The 19,814-nt window shown below is 40.1% G+C and overlaps 1 protein-coding gene across 2 annotated transcripts in view; it reads left to right on the forward strand.

Annotated features, from left to right (window-relative positions):
• LOC136874317 (acyl-CoA-binding domain-containing protein 5) overlaps positions 1-19,814 on the forward strand; it is a 156,212-nt gene that overhangs the window by 63,078 nt on the left and 73,320 nt on the right. For both annotated transcript variants that reach the window (XM_067147960.2, XM_067147961.2), the window contains one exon: positions 13,180-13,373. In XM_067147960.2, the coding sequence (XP_067004061.2) occupies positions 13,180-13,373 (194 nt within the window). The remainder of the gene's footprint in view (positions 1-13,179; positions 13,374-19,814) is intronic.

Consider the following 19,814-nt stretch of genomic DNA (forward strand, 5'->3'; position numbering starts at 1 on the left):
AGTACTTTGGTCATTCAGAGAAAAAGGCATTTAAACATCTTCAACACTCATCTAAAGCATGCTATTTGTAGTTATACCACCCATCACTAGAGCGCAGAATATTACCGCTATCACTTGTATCTCTTTGGTGGTGAAAGGATACATCCTCCTGAAGTTACATCCTGCACTTAACTCATTTTTTAAAAAATGTCACTTATACCGTTATGGTTTTCATCCATTCGTATGTATGTTGGGTATTCAGCCCGAAAGCTGGTTTGATCCTCCACAGTTCCGCCACCAGCTGTCATAGATAGCCTAGGTGTCACTGAAGAGGCATATTAGGGAAATGAGAGTGATGTAGTTTCTCGTTGCTTTCCTCGCCGTGCCAGAAGTTGCTATTGCATATCAGTCTGCCAAGCCCACTGAAATGCATGCACCAACCGACCGTATGAGCGATATTTTCACACCATTCGTAACACGGGCTAGCTGCATATAGAATGGTATTACTAGGATCGCTCATACCTCGGTCACTTTCATATTGTCAAAGCCAAGGATAAAACTGAGATGGGTCGATGAAATGAAATGTCGTATGGCTTTTAGTGCCGGGATATCCCAGGACGGGTGCAGGTCTTTCTGACACCCGTAGGCGACCTGCGCGTCGTGACGAGGATGAAATGACGATGTGGACAACACACACGAAAGCAACAAATTTATTCTAGCCCATACCAGAAGACATAGCGTACTGTAAACACTATATCTCGCCAGCAAAGGCACATAGACACACTAACAAACCAATTGCATAATTTTAAAGATATACTTATTCTGAGAGCAGATATTGCCAATGAAAGCCTGAAAACTGTCAAACCTATTCTTTTCTTCTCAGAAGTAAGGTTTTATGACTTCATGTGTATTGCACGATGTGTCAAGTAGATTGCTCACAATAAGCATTTTTATAGTTTCCATATTTACAGTTTATGGTGCAGTAAAATGTTAACATGATTACTGCAAAAACCTGAGTCACATTATGAAATTTAATGACCATGAAAAGGCTTTCTACGGGATGTATTTTGAATGAATAGCTACGGAGTAAATACATCGCACGATCAGCAATGTAGGCGTGTTCATTCGGCAGAACAGCTGGCCATGTTTGAAGGCAAGGGACACAACTCCAGCTCATTCAGTTCTTAGCTTCATTCTGTGAGCATACTGTCGTAATGGTGTTATCAATACAGGGTGTCTGAAACATTTTGGGTCAAATTGAAACAGATGATACTGGGTCCACAACCGATTATATTGAGATAGGTCGGAAACGTATATTTATTGGGTTATGGACACACCCAGCGTACACAGCATAACACAACCACCACCACCACCACCCCACCAACACCACCACCAACGTAACTCTCAGTAATTGTTGAAAGTTACGACCGCCAGTCTCAGTGCATGTACTGCAACGGCTCAATCAGTTCTGCCGCACCTACACAGAAATGCCGGGTGTCTGTTGTACACCGGAACAGACAGCGGCTGATAAACAGCGTACACCCATGACCAAGAAACAGACGTACTATGCACAACTTGGCTCATAGCACTTGTCGTGAAGACCGCGTGCATCGTACTGGCGCATTAACCTGTGCCGCACGCACACCACTATCCCTGGTGCCAGCTGTCCATTGCATCAGGCAGTTTGTGATGCGTCCATGTTGAGATATATTACTGTGTACAGTTCATGACACGTAGTCAAAAGTGGAACGTTACTCGTCACGACAATTGGCAGAGACATTTAATATACAATGCGGCAGGATGCAGTGCCCGTAAAGCAGCACGAATGTACAGAGAACGCTTTCCTTACAGGCGTCATTCCAATTGGGAGTTTATCTCCGTAGATTTCAACGAGAGGCGGGGTCGTTCACGCCAAAGAGCGCTGGACAAGGTTCCCGCCTAAAACATGTCCGAACACCATACTTTGCGGAGATGATGTTGGATCACCCAGCAATAAGCACCCCTCAGTTTGCCCGTGAAACGCACACCTCGAAGGCTACAGTGTGGAGAGTACTGGCGGAACAGGTATTACTGTCCTATCATAAAGAACGTATGCAAGCACTGGGACCAACGGATTTTGAGCCCCGCGTTCACTTCTGTCAATGGATTATCCTCCGCCGTGCTGTAGTGCCGAGCTTGTACAATTTGTATTGTTCACGGATGAGGCCTCATTCGCCCGTGATGGTGTTTTCAACAGTCGCAACAGCCATGTCTGGAGTGAGGACAATCCCCACGCCACCCACATCGGTGGCCACCAGCAACGATTCTCTGTCAACGTATGGGCGGGCATTGTTCAAGGTCACCTAATGTGATCTCATTTGTTGCCTCCCCGTTTGACTGGTCCACGTTACCTGGTGTTCCTGCGAGATGTCCTGCCACAGTTCGTGTTGTCCGCGAAAGGGTGTGGTTTCAACACGACGGTGCTCCAGCCCACTTCGATGTTAATATCCGCGAGCACCTGAACAACACACAACCTCATCGTTGGATTGGAAGAAGAGGTCCTGTCCTATGACCAGCGCGATCGCCGGATCTCACACCTCTGGGGGTTACGTCAAGTCGTTGTTGTATGAAACTCTCGTAGTAACGAATGAAGACCTGCTTGCCAGGGTCCAAGCTGCCTGTCTCCTGGTACAAAATACACCAGGGATCTTTGAGAGATTGCGGCAGAACTTCATGCGCCGTTGTCATACATGCATTGAGATTGGCGGTCGCCACTTTGAACAATGACTATGAGCTACGTTGTTGTTATTGTTATGCTGTGTATGTCCATATCACAGTAAATATGCATTTCCGACCATTATTCCCTATCTCATTATAATCGGTTGTGGATCCACTATCACCTGTTTCAATTTGACCCAAAATACTTGAGACACGTTGTATAGTGCTTACTTTGTTCAAATCAAAATCAAAATCTCTTTATTTGCAAATGAGGTGTCTACCTCGGTGGCAAATGGTACACTAAAATACATTATTGTCAAGCACTAAATTTTAAATTAACAGGAGACGAAGAAAATTTTCCTAGAATACAATATTATACAATTTACGCTAATAATTTTTTCTATTAAACACACACATCATCCTTAATAAATTTATATTGTTTACAAAATTCTACTTATAATATCTTACAAACATAGTCAACTCATATACAGTACGGTATGTGAAATTACTTCTAATAATACTATACAACTGGTATAAGATTAAAATTATCATTGAATTTATTTACATATTTATATTTTACCCATTTTGGAACCAAAGTAGCATAACGACCTGCTGCGTCTTAACCAGAGCCCCTTTTGCCACCACTTTTCAGAGTTCCTGAAGGGCCTTCACAGCTACCGTAGCGGTCCCAGGGCCCTCGAAGTCCCCACTGTACTTCACCCCTACAGGCAGTCCCCTACTTGGGCTGTCCAAACTTCTTAGACCAGGGGATGGAATTAATTTAATCACACACATTTATTATTTACAATATCCTGCACTGGTCGAATGCCCTCTAACATTTAATTTATTATCTCTGTTGTTGTTTATTCTCTTCTTGAATATCTGTACAGATTTTGGAAAAGGATCAAACACTACCCCTGGTAAACTGTTCCACTCCTTCACGCCCTTCCCAATGAAAGAAAATTTACCCCAATCGCTTCTGCTAAAATTCCTTCTAATTTTGTACTTGTGGTCAGTTCTACCAATATAATTATTTTCCAACCGAAGCCTCTCACGGATATCTCCCCATGCTTCTTCTCCTGTATAGGCTCTATATAATCCTATAAGTCTAGTTTTCTCCCTTCTCTTACTTAAAAGTTTCCCACCCAAGTTCCTTTAACATTTCTGATACACTACTCTTTCTCCTGAAATCCCCTGTTACAAACCTTGCTGCTTTCCTCTGCACACAATCTAGTTCTTTTATTAGGTATTCTTGGTGAGGATCCCAAACACTGTTTGCATATTCCAATAATGGACGAACCATACTTAAGTAACTTTTCTCTTTTAATTCTTTGTTGCATCCTTTAAGTAGCCTCATTATGACATGTAACGATCTGTATGCTTTCCCAACAATGTCATCAACATGACCCTTCCAGTGCAAATTACTTTCAAATCTTACGCCTAAGTATTTGCACTTGCCATCTTTTGGGATAACTATCTCATCCAAAGTATATTCAAATTCAGTTTTAAAGCTCCTGTTTGTAAATGTTGTAACAGTTGATTTGCCCCCATTAATCTTCATATTGTTTTCTTTAACCCATTCTTGGATACTGTCAAGGTCCCTTTGTAATTCTGAACAATCCTCAATGTTATTTATTTCCCTATAAACAATTATGTCATCTGCATACAATCTTATTTTCGATGTTGTATTGTTCCCTAAATCATTTGCGTATATTAAGAAAAGTAACGGACCGATTATACTACCCTGTGCAATTCCCTTCCAGACTTTCTCTTCCTGTGATATATTATTTCCTACTTTGACTTTCTGAACCCTTGAATTTAGAAATGTTCTTATCCAACGTATAACCCTTACGTCCAATCCTATTCCCTCCAATTTCTTTAATAATATTCCATGTTCCACTCTATCAAAGGCTTTGGAAAGATCTATGGCTATGCAATCTAACTGGCCTCCTGAATCTAACTGATCTGATATGTCCTGCTGAAATCCCACCAGTTGTGCCTCGCAAGAAAATTTCTTTCTAAATCCATACTGGCTCCTCATGAACCAATTTTTATCATCACATATCCCTCTGATGTACTTTGCTATTAAACTCTCCAGTATTTTACAAACTATACTGGTCAGGCTGATCGGTCTGTAGTTCTCTGGTTTCCTTTTATCACCCTTTCCTTTATAAATTGGTATTATTATAGATTCCTTCCATTCCTTTGGTATCACACTATTATTTATGACATAGTCAAAGAGAAATTTTAAATAAGGCACTATATACCACCCCATTGTCTTTAATACCTCCCCAGTACTTTGATCACTTCCTGCTGCTTTTCCTTGCTGAAGCAGTTGGATTTCTCTGAAAATATCTTCATTTGTGAATGAGAAGCTTCTTGTTTCCCTCTGTGTCTCTCCCTTTCTATTTTCTGTTACGGTTTCCAAGTCCTGACAATCTTCTACTGAATCTCGGAATTCCCTACTAAAGAGGTTTGCTTTCTCAGTATCTGTTAAATAGTGTTCACCCCCTTCTCCCACCATTGTAGGAATTTTGATTCCTTTTCCTTTTTGATTCCTAATATATGAATACAGCTTTTTCCATTTCCCTTTGTGGTCATTACCCTCTTGAAGAATGCCATTCATATAATTCTCTTTTGCTTCCTTTTTCACTCTATTCAGTTCCCTCATTAGCTGTTTCCTAGTTTCTCTATTCTCCCTACCTTCCTTGATTTTCCTGTTTACTATTCTACATTTTCTTTTTAATTTTCTTATTTCCCTTGTGTAATAAACAGGGCCTGAGGTCATTTTACCCTTCTTAACAGGTACAAATCTCTTCTCTCCTTCCCAAATGATTCCTTTAAATTTAGCCCAAAGTGTATCCACATTATTCCCTTCACTTATCCAACAACTGAATTGTGATTTAAGGTAAGTCCCAAATTCATCAACTTTAGTTTTTCTGTATAATTTCTTGTCTTTTGTGACCCTCTTATTAAGCATTTTTGGTACGAGTCCTACATCCATTATTACAGCCTTATGGTCACCTATTCCTTCAACTACCTCAGTTTTATCAACAATTTCCCATGGTTTAACCAAGAATACATCTAGCAAGTTATTGAGACGAGTCGGTTCTTGTACTACTTGTGTAAATCCTCCCTCCCAAATTAACTTATTTGCCAGTTTCTGTTCATGGGCTTCACTTGCAGCTCCATTCCATTCAACTTCAGGCAAGTTTAGATCTCCCCCAATTATTACCATAGCATTATTGTTTTTATGAGTATAATCTATTATTTTCTCAAATATTTCCATGTCTCTTTCCTCTCTTCCAGGCCTATATGTTCCTATAATTCCCGAGCAAGTTGGGCGTACGACTACGGGCGTGCAGCTGTGAGCTTGCATTCAGGAGGTGGTGGGTTTGAACCTCACTGTAGACAGCTCTGAAGATGGTTTTCCGTATTTACCCATATCCGATTGATTCTCGGTGTAATTTCAAAATGATAGGAATTGGCAGATTTCTGTTCTATATTAGAGTGAAATGTTTCAGCGATTTCCTTTCTCTACGACCTTACAAAATCGTGATATTTGATGTATGAATTTCCGATTTGAGTGGACGATATCTTTTGAATGTGTAGAACTCATGGCACGATTTCTGTTGAGCTTCAGTAGTCGCCGCGCCTTCTGACTGCAGCCAGACATGTCTGAATCTTCCATGAACTTGATCCAGCTCTCAGTCTTCAATGAGGCTGTCAGAGAACTTAAATTGCTGACATTTTAAGGACCTTATTTTCAGGACAAAATTTGGCGTTCTGACTTCTCTTAAAATTCGAACACACATTTATTATTATTATTATTATTATTATTATCCGGCCCTTTAGCCGAGTACTAGCCTCCGTGGCTCAGGTGGCAGCGCACCGACCTCCCACCACTGGATTCCGTGGTTCAAATCCCGGTGACTCCACATGTGAGATTTGTGCTGGCCAAAGCGGAGGTGGGACAGGTTTTTCTCCGTTTACTCCGGTTTTCCCTGTCATCTTTCATTCCAGCAACACTCTCCAGTACCATTTCATTTCATCTCTGTCATTAATCATTGCCCCAGAGAAGTGTGATAGGCTTCGGTAGCCGGCACAATTCCTATCTTCGCCGCTAGGTGGGGTCCATTCCTGACCTGGACGAATGATTGGAAACAGGCTGTGAACTTTTATTTCCGTTTCTTTGGCTGAATGGTCAGTGTTGAGGCCTTCGGTCCAAAGGGTCCCGGATTCGATTCCCGACTGGTTCGGAGATTTTAATCGCGTCTAATTAATTCTTCTGGCTCGGAGACTGGATGTTTGTGTTTGTCCCAACACTTTTATCTTCATATTCAGACAACGCACCTCAGTATCAACCACCACAGAAACACGCTGTAGTGATTACATACCTCCATAGGGTTGGCGTAAGAAGGGACACCCGGCCGCAACAAAAGGGCCAGATCCACATGTGCGACACAGTTCGCACCCGCGATGCAACAGGACAAAGCTGTAGATTAATAATAATAATAATAATAATAATAATAATAATAATCCTATTACCGGTCTTCTCAAGTGGTGTTTTAAGGCGGCCTGCGAATATTTTCTACGTTCCGATTGCGAAATGGGAACTATATTAACAGGTTTCCAAGTCTGGCTTAATTTTTTTTAAAAGTAGAAACGGTGTGCACCTCTTAAATATCACATGACATGTGATGTCCCAAGAATTTTGTCTCTCCTTCGAAAATAGCCTTGCACAACATGACAAACCCATGAGCTTTGGTTCATGAGCCTTACTCTCTTTATTTGGTATGCCAGGACACATATTTCCTGCGTACGCTAATAGGGGGTGCCCACAATACTTTTTTCATGAATGAGCAAAGGGGCAAGATATCTCTAGACTAAAATTGGATAGGCCTACGTCTCCGAAAACTGAAAAAGTAGTTAGTGGGACGTAAAGCCAATAACATTATTATTAATTAAAGATTTGACTGTGACATAATAATAAATGTAACTTACATAAACTTCAAATTGTCCTAGATTAATGAGAAACTAGGCACAGTTTTTCTCAGTGATTCAGGATCGCCCTTTTGATTTAAAATGTTCCAACTCGGTAAATGATTGTTCACTCACTTAGCTGCTTCCAAATAGTTGTTATATTCGTTGTGTGGTCACTGAGATAGTCCATTTCTTTCGGTAAGTAGAGACTGTAAAAAGCAACGAGCAACACCTGGTCAAATTTCCCTCTTAACATGGGGTCAATTTGAATATCAATTCCACCTGAAAAACTGCAAGTACTCTCTCAACATCAACATGAAAGGGCATTGAAAACGACTCGAACGAATGTTTGAAGATCTATGAATCTGTTGTCAGACTCATCGCTAAGATTGTCAATGAGTTAAGCATATTTCTCAGTATCAGTGTAATGAATTGATTCCGTCGTTTTCGTATTGTTGGAAAAGTGACCAGTATTTCAGTTCGTAATAGTGTCTGCTAAGTTTGACCATGACGAATAAATACCAAGTGAGGGGAGGTCACTCACCTAGTTCAAGCGCTCTCCCGCCGAGCGGCGCTAGTGGAGCCTAACACCAAAGCTACACGGTCAGCTGATTTAATGGAAATTACATTGATACGCAAATAATCAAATACATGAATGACACTGTCAGAGAGTTATAAATAATATTATCAGTCCGCACGAAGAAATATATTTGAACTGTAATAAGAGAATACGCGAAATAAAATGAAACTACGAAAAGCGAAAGCAATATTGTGCTTTACATACTTAAAGAATCCTTTTTAAACAGAGCAAATTAAACATACACCATACTCTAAATAACACTGACACTTTACTCAAATAAATTAAGTAAATTATTACTATTAATATTATTACTATTATTATTGCTTTTCAAAATATTATTATTATTGTTACAGGTGAACTGTGTAATGTGAGTGGAATGTATTTTTTTTGAAGACCTTGTTTGAAAAATACGATATGATGTTTTATTTTTATTGACCTAACCTGTACTGTATAATGTTGTAACATAGGCATTTGTAAATAGTAGAATTCTGTCTATAGTTCCTGGAAAGATCCAGAAAGTTACATAACTTTTGTACAGGGTGTTACTTTGTTGGTATGTGTTCTAGAAAATGTGTTCTGTCTATTCTGGAAAAAATACGACTTTCGCGATCATGTGTATTCTAGAATGTTAGTCAAAGTTCTCGATCGAAAGTAAGGTTGTGATTGGTGAGTCTAGGTGGCGATAGGGAACACGTGCACGCTGATTGGTTGCCTCCAAGGCCAGTAATTCCTATATATAGTGAGCGAGGCAGTGTTCGGATAAATTCCGTATCCTGAATTCTGTCGGTCTCGGTTTATCTGTCTGCGAGCAGCCTGTCTGGATGACGTCCCTCCGGTTTTTGGGATGGCACACTCCTCGGGTAAGCACTCTTGAATTCCGTTCCTGCTAAAATTTCCGTAATGTTCCGATTTGCTTTTCATACAGGAGTCTGCCCTAACCTCGCCTAGATTCACCAAATTAGCTGCTTATGACGCCTTAGTTTTTCAGCTAGACTTACCTGTTCGTTTCCGAGGCATTCCCGTTTTGTTTCACTAAAATATATATATTGTAGTTTAATAGTATTTCCCTTGGGGTTTGCCTCTGATAGTTCTGTATCACTTTAGGTACGCTAGATTTTGGATAACCTGTAAATTGCATTGTACTACTGCATTGGTAACTAGATGTACAGTTCATTTATAATTTGAATTTACACTGCTACGAATAACCTATGTATATCACTGAACTTATAGCTCATAACTTGGAATGTATATGTAGAATTATCTTGTAAATAATATTTTAAAAACTAAGGATCACGGTGATTCATTTCGGAATCCGCTAAGCCATGTCCATGCCTTTGGTAGGTTCCCAGCCCTTCCATCTTCCCGTTTTGTCGTTCACTAGTTGGCCCTACTGATAGTTACGTACTTGTTTTGTTGAAGATCCGCGTGAAGGCTAGTTACTGTTTTTCCAAGTGGTAGTGTTTTCTTATATTGTGTATTGTACTCTTACCTTCCCCTTTTAACTGTGTTTGTGCCTTGTTTGGTGTTACCACTGTAGTATTAGGTAACTATTATTATTATTATTATTATTATTATTATTATTATTATTATTATTATTATTATTATTATCATATAATGGCTATTAATTAAAATTATCCCTACTTCCTCGGACAGCAATAATAATATCTAAACGGACAACATAAACATTTGATTAATATAATTATCATCATTAAAAGTACCTATTGTTATTACAGAAGCTATATATTATTATTATTATTATTATTATTATTATTATTATTATTATTATTATTATTATTATTATTATTACTATTAATTTACTAAAATATTTTATTACCATCCTATGCAAAGATTTGAATTCAATTATAAACCGCCATAAGACGAGACCGAACCATCAATGAACACATAGTTACTAATACTGCATTGTTGACAACACTGACTGACCCACTAACACAGTGACCACTACGACTATGAATGACATTCCAAACAAACATGTGACTAGTAGTACTACCACAGATGTTTATAAACAAACAAATAACACCAAGACAAGACAGACCATACCCCACAAGAGACGTACTAAGTAGTGTAAACCACTGTATAAATAAATACAAAATAATGTAACTTGTGAAATACAAAAGTGGATCCTATTACCTAACACATATGTTACAAATACAAAAACAAAATGGACCTAAAAACTATAGCCAAGCAAGAGGCTCCACGAAACAACAAATTTACCTATAAAATTGTGTAAAATATATAACTTGTGCTTGATATGTAATTATATTGTAAATTAATACATATGTTGTGAATACGATCAGCAAGAAGGACTTAACGACTCTAGCCAAAGAAGAGGCTCAACAAAACAATTACCAAAATGTAAATATATGTAAATGTAAATGTACAAAGAAAGAATTCAATAAACGGGGTCTAGCGGGGGAAAACTATGGGGGGGGGGGGTGCGGGTCCTCTCCGTGGGTTGGTTCCCCTTGGTGGTCCGGCGATCTCTGCGCCAGAGTCAACAATAACTAATGACGTATGTACAACACATACAACCACGTTTAAAGTCAAAGTATCAATAAATCAACAATAAAAGGACAAAGAGCTACTGGTTTAGCCTGTCAAAGGAGAGGAATGAAATAACCTCATCAGCAGTAGCAGCTCACCAAAACTAGTTTGAGGCCACTTTCTATAGTTTACGAGTAGACTTAGCAAATTGTCGAGCTTGCATTTCTCTGCGAATCTCCCGCTCTGAAGAAGAATCGGCACTATAGTGGGAGACCAGGTTTGGAATAATGTTCAAAGTGTGTTCAATACGACAGCCAGCTCCTGATGGCACAACTGAAATCGCCTCAATCTAGTCAAGACACTCGAAAAAATATCGCTCCATATTCAATTGAATCTCTTATCTTAGTTTATCCTCATCGAATATAACTATCCCGTACCGTTTGTTCTTGTTCATTTCATCCTTAAAATAATCTGAAATAGCACTTAAGCAATAAGGATTTACACCATGGGGACATTTAAGTCCTTTGCAGAGTTTCCTCAGATGGCTTTGTGGGGGAAGAGGTAACAAATTATGCCTATATCCTATCCTCAGGGTGATGTTATTCTAGGTAATAAACTCTCTAAAAGAAAATCACTACTGTACCTCATACCATTGGGAGATTTTACTTGACATTTCTTTTACACAGTGTAATAATTTTCTGCTTCTTACTAAGAAATTTACAATCTATAAATTGAAATTCGGTGTTCTTAATCTGCCCCTGTAGGAAATTAATCCTAGCTTTGGCTGAGGAAAGACTGCATTTAGCTCGCATTAAATTACGAGTTGCATTCTTTAGTTGCTTTCTGAGAGATATTATATTTTCGGCATCGGTAAGAGAACTAGACTGACCTTGAATTTGACTACAACTAGGCTGACCTTGAACTTCAACTTCACCGTCTACTGTTGTCATCACTGTTTCACTCCGTGATTCTCGTTCCTTATCCTCTTGATACTGTCCTCCCTCCTTTTGCTATTGGGTACCTTTCGCGATTTTATCACAGTGGATAGGTATTTCGGTAAAATTGAAAATATATGAGGTACCCCTCCTGGTTTTATTTTTCCACCTCACAAGAGGAAGATTAACGTTTTCACCATTCACAACGAAACAGTCCGCCTTTATAATTAAATCTGCCGAAAAATGCAGGTCACATATTCTGCTTTTGGCCGACAATTGCTCATCTTTCCGCGGAATAACTCTAGCCCACTTCGCTTACAGATTATTTCCCTTTGGCGGTATAAAATATCGTCTACCATCACACTTCCTTCCGTAACCCGATTTACAACGAGGAACGAAACAGTACGAAATTTTCTCGAAATAATAGAAATCTAGTTGATTGCAAACACACAGCACTGCACAGATACTAACACGGACTTCCAGAAAATATTAAAGCAAACTAATAGGCGTCAAAATTATCACCACGACTTCACGCACGCTCGCTATACCTTTGCCGGCAATTGGGCGCACGTGTCGTTGCAGTTGGATCGTTGAGACTGCAGCGCCACACTCCTACAGGACCACTAACTACAATGTTAAGAGAGTGGAGTGATCACACTTGATATTCGGTTCGTCATGGTTTGACAATACCCGGCGCAGCAGCTATAGCGGTGAGCCGCGGTTGTCCACAGCTGGTGTAGGCGGCTGTCGAAAACGATTATGCTATATTATCGAATGCATGACCTCTTTTTCGACAAGAGTATGTAGACAAGAGAGGAGACTAAACAGAATAGCTCTTAGACAACACCAGTTACCCAGGATTGTTTTACTCGATTTCAGTTAGATTACTTTCATGCATGATTGAGAGAAAAGTTTTTTCTATTAAGCCACTCCAAGTCAGTTACTTAGTCGTACGTTCATGGTTGTGTAGTGCGCACTAAAACGCATCAAAGGACTAGGTTGACCTGGTCATGAACGTTGCGAATTTGCATTTGTTATCCTGTCATTTTTCCCGCTTCAGGAAAACGTAAAAATAATTCTGTGGTTAAAGTCCGCTTTTTCCAACTTGTCATAACGCACTCTTAGTTGACATGGCGTGGGGACCACTGGCATTGACCAGGGCGACCACTATTCGAAACCCGATGTACTGTGCAAGTATGATATTTTCAAAGTAATTCACACTCCTCTCCAACCTCGAAGCAGTATTCACGTAATACTAGTGTTAAAGTTACATAAAATGGTAAGGGCTTCATGGATACTATAAACACATTATCACAGCTGTCATCAATGAGAGTTAATAAGGCATTTGTATATAGTACATAAATGTTGCTCCATTCCTATCAAAAAGTCAGCGATCCACTCGTGTTCGGTGACACGTTTGTGACTGTGAAAGTTAGACATAATATTATCTGTTTCTCTTATTAGATATTCGTTAATAATTTATATCTTTCTCTTTATTTTCAGGCTCTTACCAGCCGTCACATGAACTCATGCTGCGCTTTTACGCCTACTTCAAACAGGCGACCGAAGGTCCGTGTAAGGCATCACGTCCTGCTTTTTGGGAAGTTATTAAGAAGATGAAATGGGATGCTTGGAATAAACTCGGCAATATGTCTCGTGAGGAGGCGATGAACAATTATGTGGAGGAATTGAAAAAGGTCAGAGTACGGTACCGTTGTTTTCATTTTTATTTAGAACATACAGTACGACTGGAATGTACAATTTAATCTGTGTAGTATACTTTCTCCTCAATCTTGGAATATATTTTAGTTAAGGGATGAATGGTATTAAGTACTAGAATGTTTTTATATTACTACTAGAAAAACCAGGAGATGGTGAACAGTGAAAAAAAATTAGGAATGACCAACAAAAACTTAACCTTTCTTGTTATAAACTGATTGGAAGAAGTTGTTTTTGGATTGTGTTTAGGTTCTTGGATTGCGTAATGTAGTTCAATATTTTTTTCATTGTGGAAGTGTTTTGAGATAGTGAACAGTGCTATCGGTGTGTTACACTTTGTCCATCAACATACTTTCGAAATATAACTAGAGAAAGGTTTTGTTTCGGTCTGATAGTGATTTTTCATAAGTTAATTCACTCTTGGAGAGCCTCCATGGTTCAGGCGGTAGCGCGCCGGACTCTCACCGCTGGGTTCCGTGGTTCAAATTCCGGTCACTCCATCTGAGATTTGTGCTGGACAAAGCGGAGGCGGGACAGGTTTTTCTCCGGTTTTTCCTGTCATATTTCATTCCAGCAACACTCACGAATATCATTTCATTTCATCTTTCATTCATTAATCATTGTCCCAGAGGACTGCGACAGGCTTCGGCAGCCAGCACAATTCTTATCCTCGCCGTTAGATGGGGGCTTCATTCATTCATTCCATTCCTGACCCGGTCGAATGACTGGAAACAGGCTGTGGATTTTCATTTTCAGTTCACTCTTGGGAGAAGTGTTAGCTGAGTGACATCGTACCGGACGTCTCACCAAGGTAGCAGAGGTCCGAATCCCGTCTTTAATAATTCCATGTGGTTATTGCTAGCCTGGTGCAGCCCTTCTAAGGCAGACCCTCCGACAAGACTGGGTGGTTTCTGTCGTGTTATTATAGTGGAAGACAGTGTTCTGTATGCGTTTTTTTGCAGAAATGCTCTAAATTAACCATTTAAAGTTAAGATCTTCTAATCGGCCGAGAATCATATCCAGGGCACTCTGAACCTCCCCCTGTGGTTGGGAATGGTAGAATAACACCCATGGTATCCCCTGCCTGTCGTAAGAGGCGACTAAAAGGGACCCCACGGGCTCTGAAATTTGGAGTGTGGATTGGCAACCACGGGGCCCTTAGTTGAGTTGCGGCATTGCTTCCACTTACTTGTGCCAGGATCCTCACTTTCATCTATCTTATCCGATCTCCCTTGGTCAACTCTTGTTCTTTTCCGACCCCGACGCTATTGGGTTTGCGAGGGCTAGGGTGTGTTTCATTTCCACGCCCTTCGTGGCCCTTGTCTTTCTATGGCCGATTCCTTCATTTTTCGAAGTGTTGGATCCCTTCCAGTTTTTCTCTCTGATTGGTGTTATATAGAGGATGGTTGCCTAGTTGTACTTCCTCTTAAAACAGTAATCACCATCACCACCACCACGCACTCTGAACCGACCATTCAGCCATGAGTCCTGGTCATTACGTGTGGGATTTTTGAAGTGAAAATTTACCTTCCTGTTGTTCGAAATCGACGGCTTTGCTCATGTTACTAGGCCACTTAAAAACTGCAAACGAGCCAGCTTGCTTGTGGACCACGATGTATTTACAGCCCGGCACAGTCAAGAAACACGCTGCAAACGTGGGAACTACTGTATATCTGTACATTCAATTAAATCATACAGACTAGTACAGGCTACATCATAGAGACTAGTGCAGGCTGCGTGGACGCATTGCAAGTTCGTAGCCCCTTATGGTGTTCAAGTCTTACGCCACTTCTACTGTTGAGTAGTAGCGGTGTGCTTCCGGAAAACGAACTGCCGTCCCCGGAAAAAAAAGTCCTCCTGTAAATATAAGCACGTGCTCATGTTAACGTTAAACACCTACGCGGGGACTAAAGTAGTTCGATAGCCATTTCATAGCATAATGCGATCCTTCACGCAAAATGTCCAAAATATAATTTCTCAAATAATTTAAGTCAGAAAAATATGCAAGAACCTATTTGTATTCATTGTCATTAATATAAGCAAGCAATTCACATTAAAGAGTGTCTGTGACGCATGCCCTCATGCTTGACCGGCCATGTTGTGTATCTTTTCTCGGTGGCGTGGCCCGTTCGCGCTACTTTGCATCTTTAACCTCTGTGACATCGTCCGTTCGCGAAGGGCCGGGCTGAGTGGCTCGGAAGGTTGGGGCGGTGGCCTGCTGACTACTACTTGGTTCAGTCCGGTGGTATTCGAAGCTGCTCAGATACGTCATCCTCGTGCCGGGTGGTTACTGGCACGCAAAATAGCTCATGCGGGACTAAATTCCGTCACTTCGGCCTAACTGAAAAAGTAGTTAGTGGTACGTAACGCAAGGACCATTATTATTCGTTCGCGAAGGATCATCGAAAGCTTTATCCCATGAGTACCCCAGGGGTATTTAGTTAGCACATGTCAAAATAATTTTGTTTTCTAAGCATAACGTAATGCAACGAATAAAAGAAAAACGTATTTACTTAGCACATGGCGTTAGTATACAAAATAACTTATTTTGTGTTTCCATATCGTAGAATAAAATAGACTGAATAGAACGAGACATTAGGCACAATCAGGCAAGCAGCTGCTAGGCTGTACAAAGACCAACTACAATCTACCAGGCCGTAATTCAGAATCCAACATGGCGGAAACATTGGGGCCATTCAGTGTCTGCTGTGAGAACGCTAATTTAATTAACGCCGATAACGTTTATAATTTTCGTAAAGAAGAATTAGCATATGAAATAGAAATCACATTTTCATAGTTAGAAAACATGAAACGGTTTAAAATAATATACCAAAATTGAAACAAGTACTCGACCAACTTACATAACTCTACAGCCAGTACATTTGACAATGACAAAATGTAATTGATATTCGTTGGTGAAACAACGCACAACACATTACAAGCAAAGCACAACACATCCATAACACTGAAATGACGTACCGTACTCAGTAAATAAGACATTCAGCAACCAAGGCTAGTTCAAATATGCACATGACCGGGCGAGTTGGCCGTACGGTTAGGAGCGCGCAGCTGTGAGCTCGCATCCGGGAGATTGTGGGTTCGAACCCCACTGTCGGCAGCCCTGAAAATTGTTTTCCGTGGTTTCCCATTTCCACACAAGGCAAATGCTGGGGCTGTACCTTAAGGCCACGGACGCTTCCTTCCCACTCCTAGCCCTTTCCTGTTCCATCGTCGCCATGAGACCTATCTGTGTCGGTGCGACGTAAAGCAACTTTTAAAAAAATCTAGGTTTGTCATGTTGTACGTCACCACCATTATCTGAAAGTGCATTTCTTTGATATAGCATAGGTAACAGTGTTCATTACAATAAACTGTGCAGCTTGAAGAACTGTAGGGAAATTTGCTGTATATTTTGTAAATCTTATATTGATGGCAATTTATTAGGAATATCTCTTGCGAAACACAGTGGGATGCTTTGCTCAGTAATTGCCTTCAGCATATCTATTAGGCATCAGATGTGGCCAATGTGTACGCTTCATTTCTGTGGTGAAAGTAACGATACCGGAGGATGGACACGTTTAGATTGATATTTACATAGCTTAGAATATGATACATGATATTCATTCGTGCTCACGACGTTTGAAGCGAGACATCCTTTAATGTGTTCTATATCCTGCGATTTGGGGCGATGTTAAATAGTAATATGCATCTTTAGTTGTATGTGTGAAGAGTATTGGTGTAGTTTGTTCTTATTTGTATACTAGCAGAACATACCCGTCCGTCGTTTACGGGCTGCTAGTTGACGATGTCACGGACTTCTGTTTTTACCAGAGCCATCTACAGTTAAAGCCGGAAGGTACGCTTGGCAACGCTGTATCTATCTGTCAAGCGGAGGCCGAGAGAAAAGGGGGCTTGTCCGATTTTGAATGACTTCACACATATTCATTGCATTTAGACCAACACGATTACTATGATAAATGCACACTCTTCGTAAAATGGTACCAAGAAACACACACATCAGAAAATGCATTCACTGAAGTTAGAAATACACATTTTACATGAATAAAAACAAAACACTTTAAGAACAGTTCTCACAAACTCAATTATGTGGAGCGATGACATCTTCCTCCGCTTAGTGTTTTTATCCTCACTGCTGACATAACTCGTGTTCTTCATCTGCTTTCAGCACTTATTTAACACGACATTGGAAAATGTAGACAATAAACAATCGATCGCACAATTATTGTCACGCCCACAATGACGGGGTTCAAACCAGAACTGTTGATTGTCATCTCTTCCTAAAGCAGCTCAGGATAGAGAGAACATAAATTCTTTATAATTTTCGCAATCAAGGTAGTCTTCGTATACCACTGTTCTGCAGACACACATAACACAATGTGATGGCACCACTAACCCACCTCTGAAGTTCTTCAAAAAAACTTTCTTGGCGGTAAATAATTGCTTTCACAGCTCCAAACGAAACTTTTTGTAGGGCCTAACTCTTTTTCCTTGTAGTGCAAATAATAATAATAATAATAATAATAATGTTTGTTTACGTCCCACTAACTACTTTTATGGTTTTTGGAGACGCCGAGGTGCCAGAATTTAGTCCCTCAGGAGTTATTTTACGTGCCAATAAATCTACCGGCACGAGGCTGACGTATTTAAGCACCTTCTAATACTACCGGACTGAGCCAGGATCGAACCTGCCAAGTTGGGGTCAGAAGGCCAGCGCTGAGCCACTCAGCCCGGCCCTTTTAGTGCAAAGTTTGAATTGTTCCCTCAAAAATATGAGGCAAGACAAAGAGTGTGCTTTCACTACCTCACGATATTCTATGCGATTGTGAAGCATTTTAATAGATTTATTTGTACACATTTAACACTAACACAACAAGAAGTGGTTCCTATATAATTTAATAAATACACATTTAGTTGAGACCACTTTGATATTTTACCATCTGCTAAACATGCCATTTTTTTAACAACACCTGATAACTTAACATATACAGTACAGTGACATTCATATCTTGGTGAATTTTGAGTAAATGGGTTACATTTGGCATATCATCCATCTTTTTGTTTACCCTACTCTACATTTCCAGGTCCTACCTTCAGGATCTTTTTCTTTTAACGCTTTTCATTGACAAATGTTTTTGACAAATTTGGGAAAATAATTTGACATGCATCAGGGAGATAATCATTAGGTTTTGGTGGTAGTATAGTTACGTTGACTTTACTATCACAAATGTTATTGCCTGTTGAAAAACTTTTGTGTGTGGCATGTTTTATGCATGCGGCTGAATCCTTCCCAGGTTCCCAATTATCCCGTTTAAAATGACAAATCCATTTTTGTTTTAATTCCTCGTCTGAAGGAAAACTAAACGAGGTAACAAAACCTTTTTTAATGCTATAGTTGTTACGATACATGGAAACGCAACATTTTCTGGGCATCTGCAAATACACAAAACATTTCATTAATAAGCCAAATTCAGTCCACAACTTCACAAATAATAACGTTATTGATTTAACGTCCCACTAACTACTTTTACGGTTGTTTGGGAGACGCTAAGATGCCGAAATTTTGTCCCGGTGGAGTTCTTTAACGTGCCAGTAAATCTACCGACAGGAGGCTGACGTATTTGAGCACCTTCAAATACCAACGGACTGAGCTGGGCTTAGAAAGCCAGCTCTACAGTCTAAGCTACTCAGCCCTGCTTAGCCTTCACATTATTTCGATAATAGGCTCTACTTAGGCTTATTCTATCACTTATCTTGTTATTGACGTCCGAAACGGGGGAGGAGCTTACGGTCAGCTGTTTCCAATATGGCGGCGAGATAGTGACGGGAAGTAAACATGACAGTGATCGGGTGTGCGTCTGTAGGATTTATTAAGTATTCAAAATGTCGTTGGTGTCGTATGCGCAACTGTTGAGAGTTGTCGGAGATTTCACGCGTCCATTGGTGGAAGGGAAAGAAATATTCAAGCGTAATTACTTGATATGTGTAGGTAAAAAGTTTGAAACCGAATTGAAACCGAAGATGAAACTGGTGTTGTAGCGTTGTCTTTACAATCATCCCACATCGATTCAAAACCGCACAAAGTTAATGTTGTCTTGAACAAGGGGGTAAAAATGTGAAGTGCAACTGTATATGTAAAGCGGGTTTGTCAGAGAAATGTTGCCGTTGACACGCTGATTCACCTTAACAGTTAAGCTACTGTAATTTTCCACTATTAGAGGTTATGGAAAAATTTCTTGTTGATTTGGTCCATGCCAAAGCCATAGCCAGGTGACGGGGGAGTTACCTGTTTTGTAAACTGTAATCTTGGGGAAGAAATAAAATAATAATTCTACTAAGTAAATGTTGTAAAGCAAATAAATCCTAGGCTTTATACAGGCTTGTGTTGGAACAGCCCACAT

Source organism: Anabrus simplex, chromosome 5, assembly GCF_040414725.1.
Source record: "Anabrus simplex isolate iqAnaSimp1 chromosome 5, ASM4041472v1, whole genome shotgun sequence".
Classification (NCBI taxonomy): Eukaryota; Metazoa; Arthropoda; class Insecta; order Orthoptera; family Tettigoniidae; genus Anabrus; species Anabrus simplex.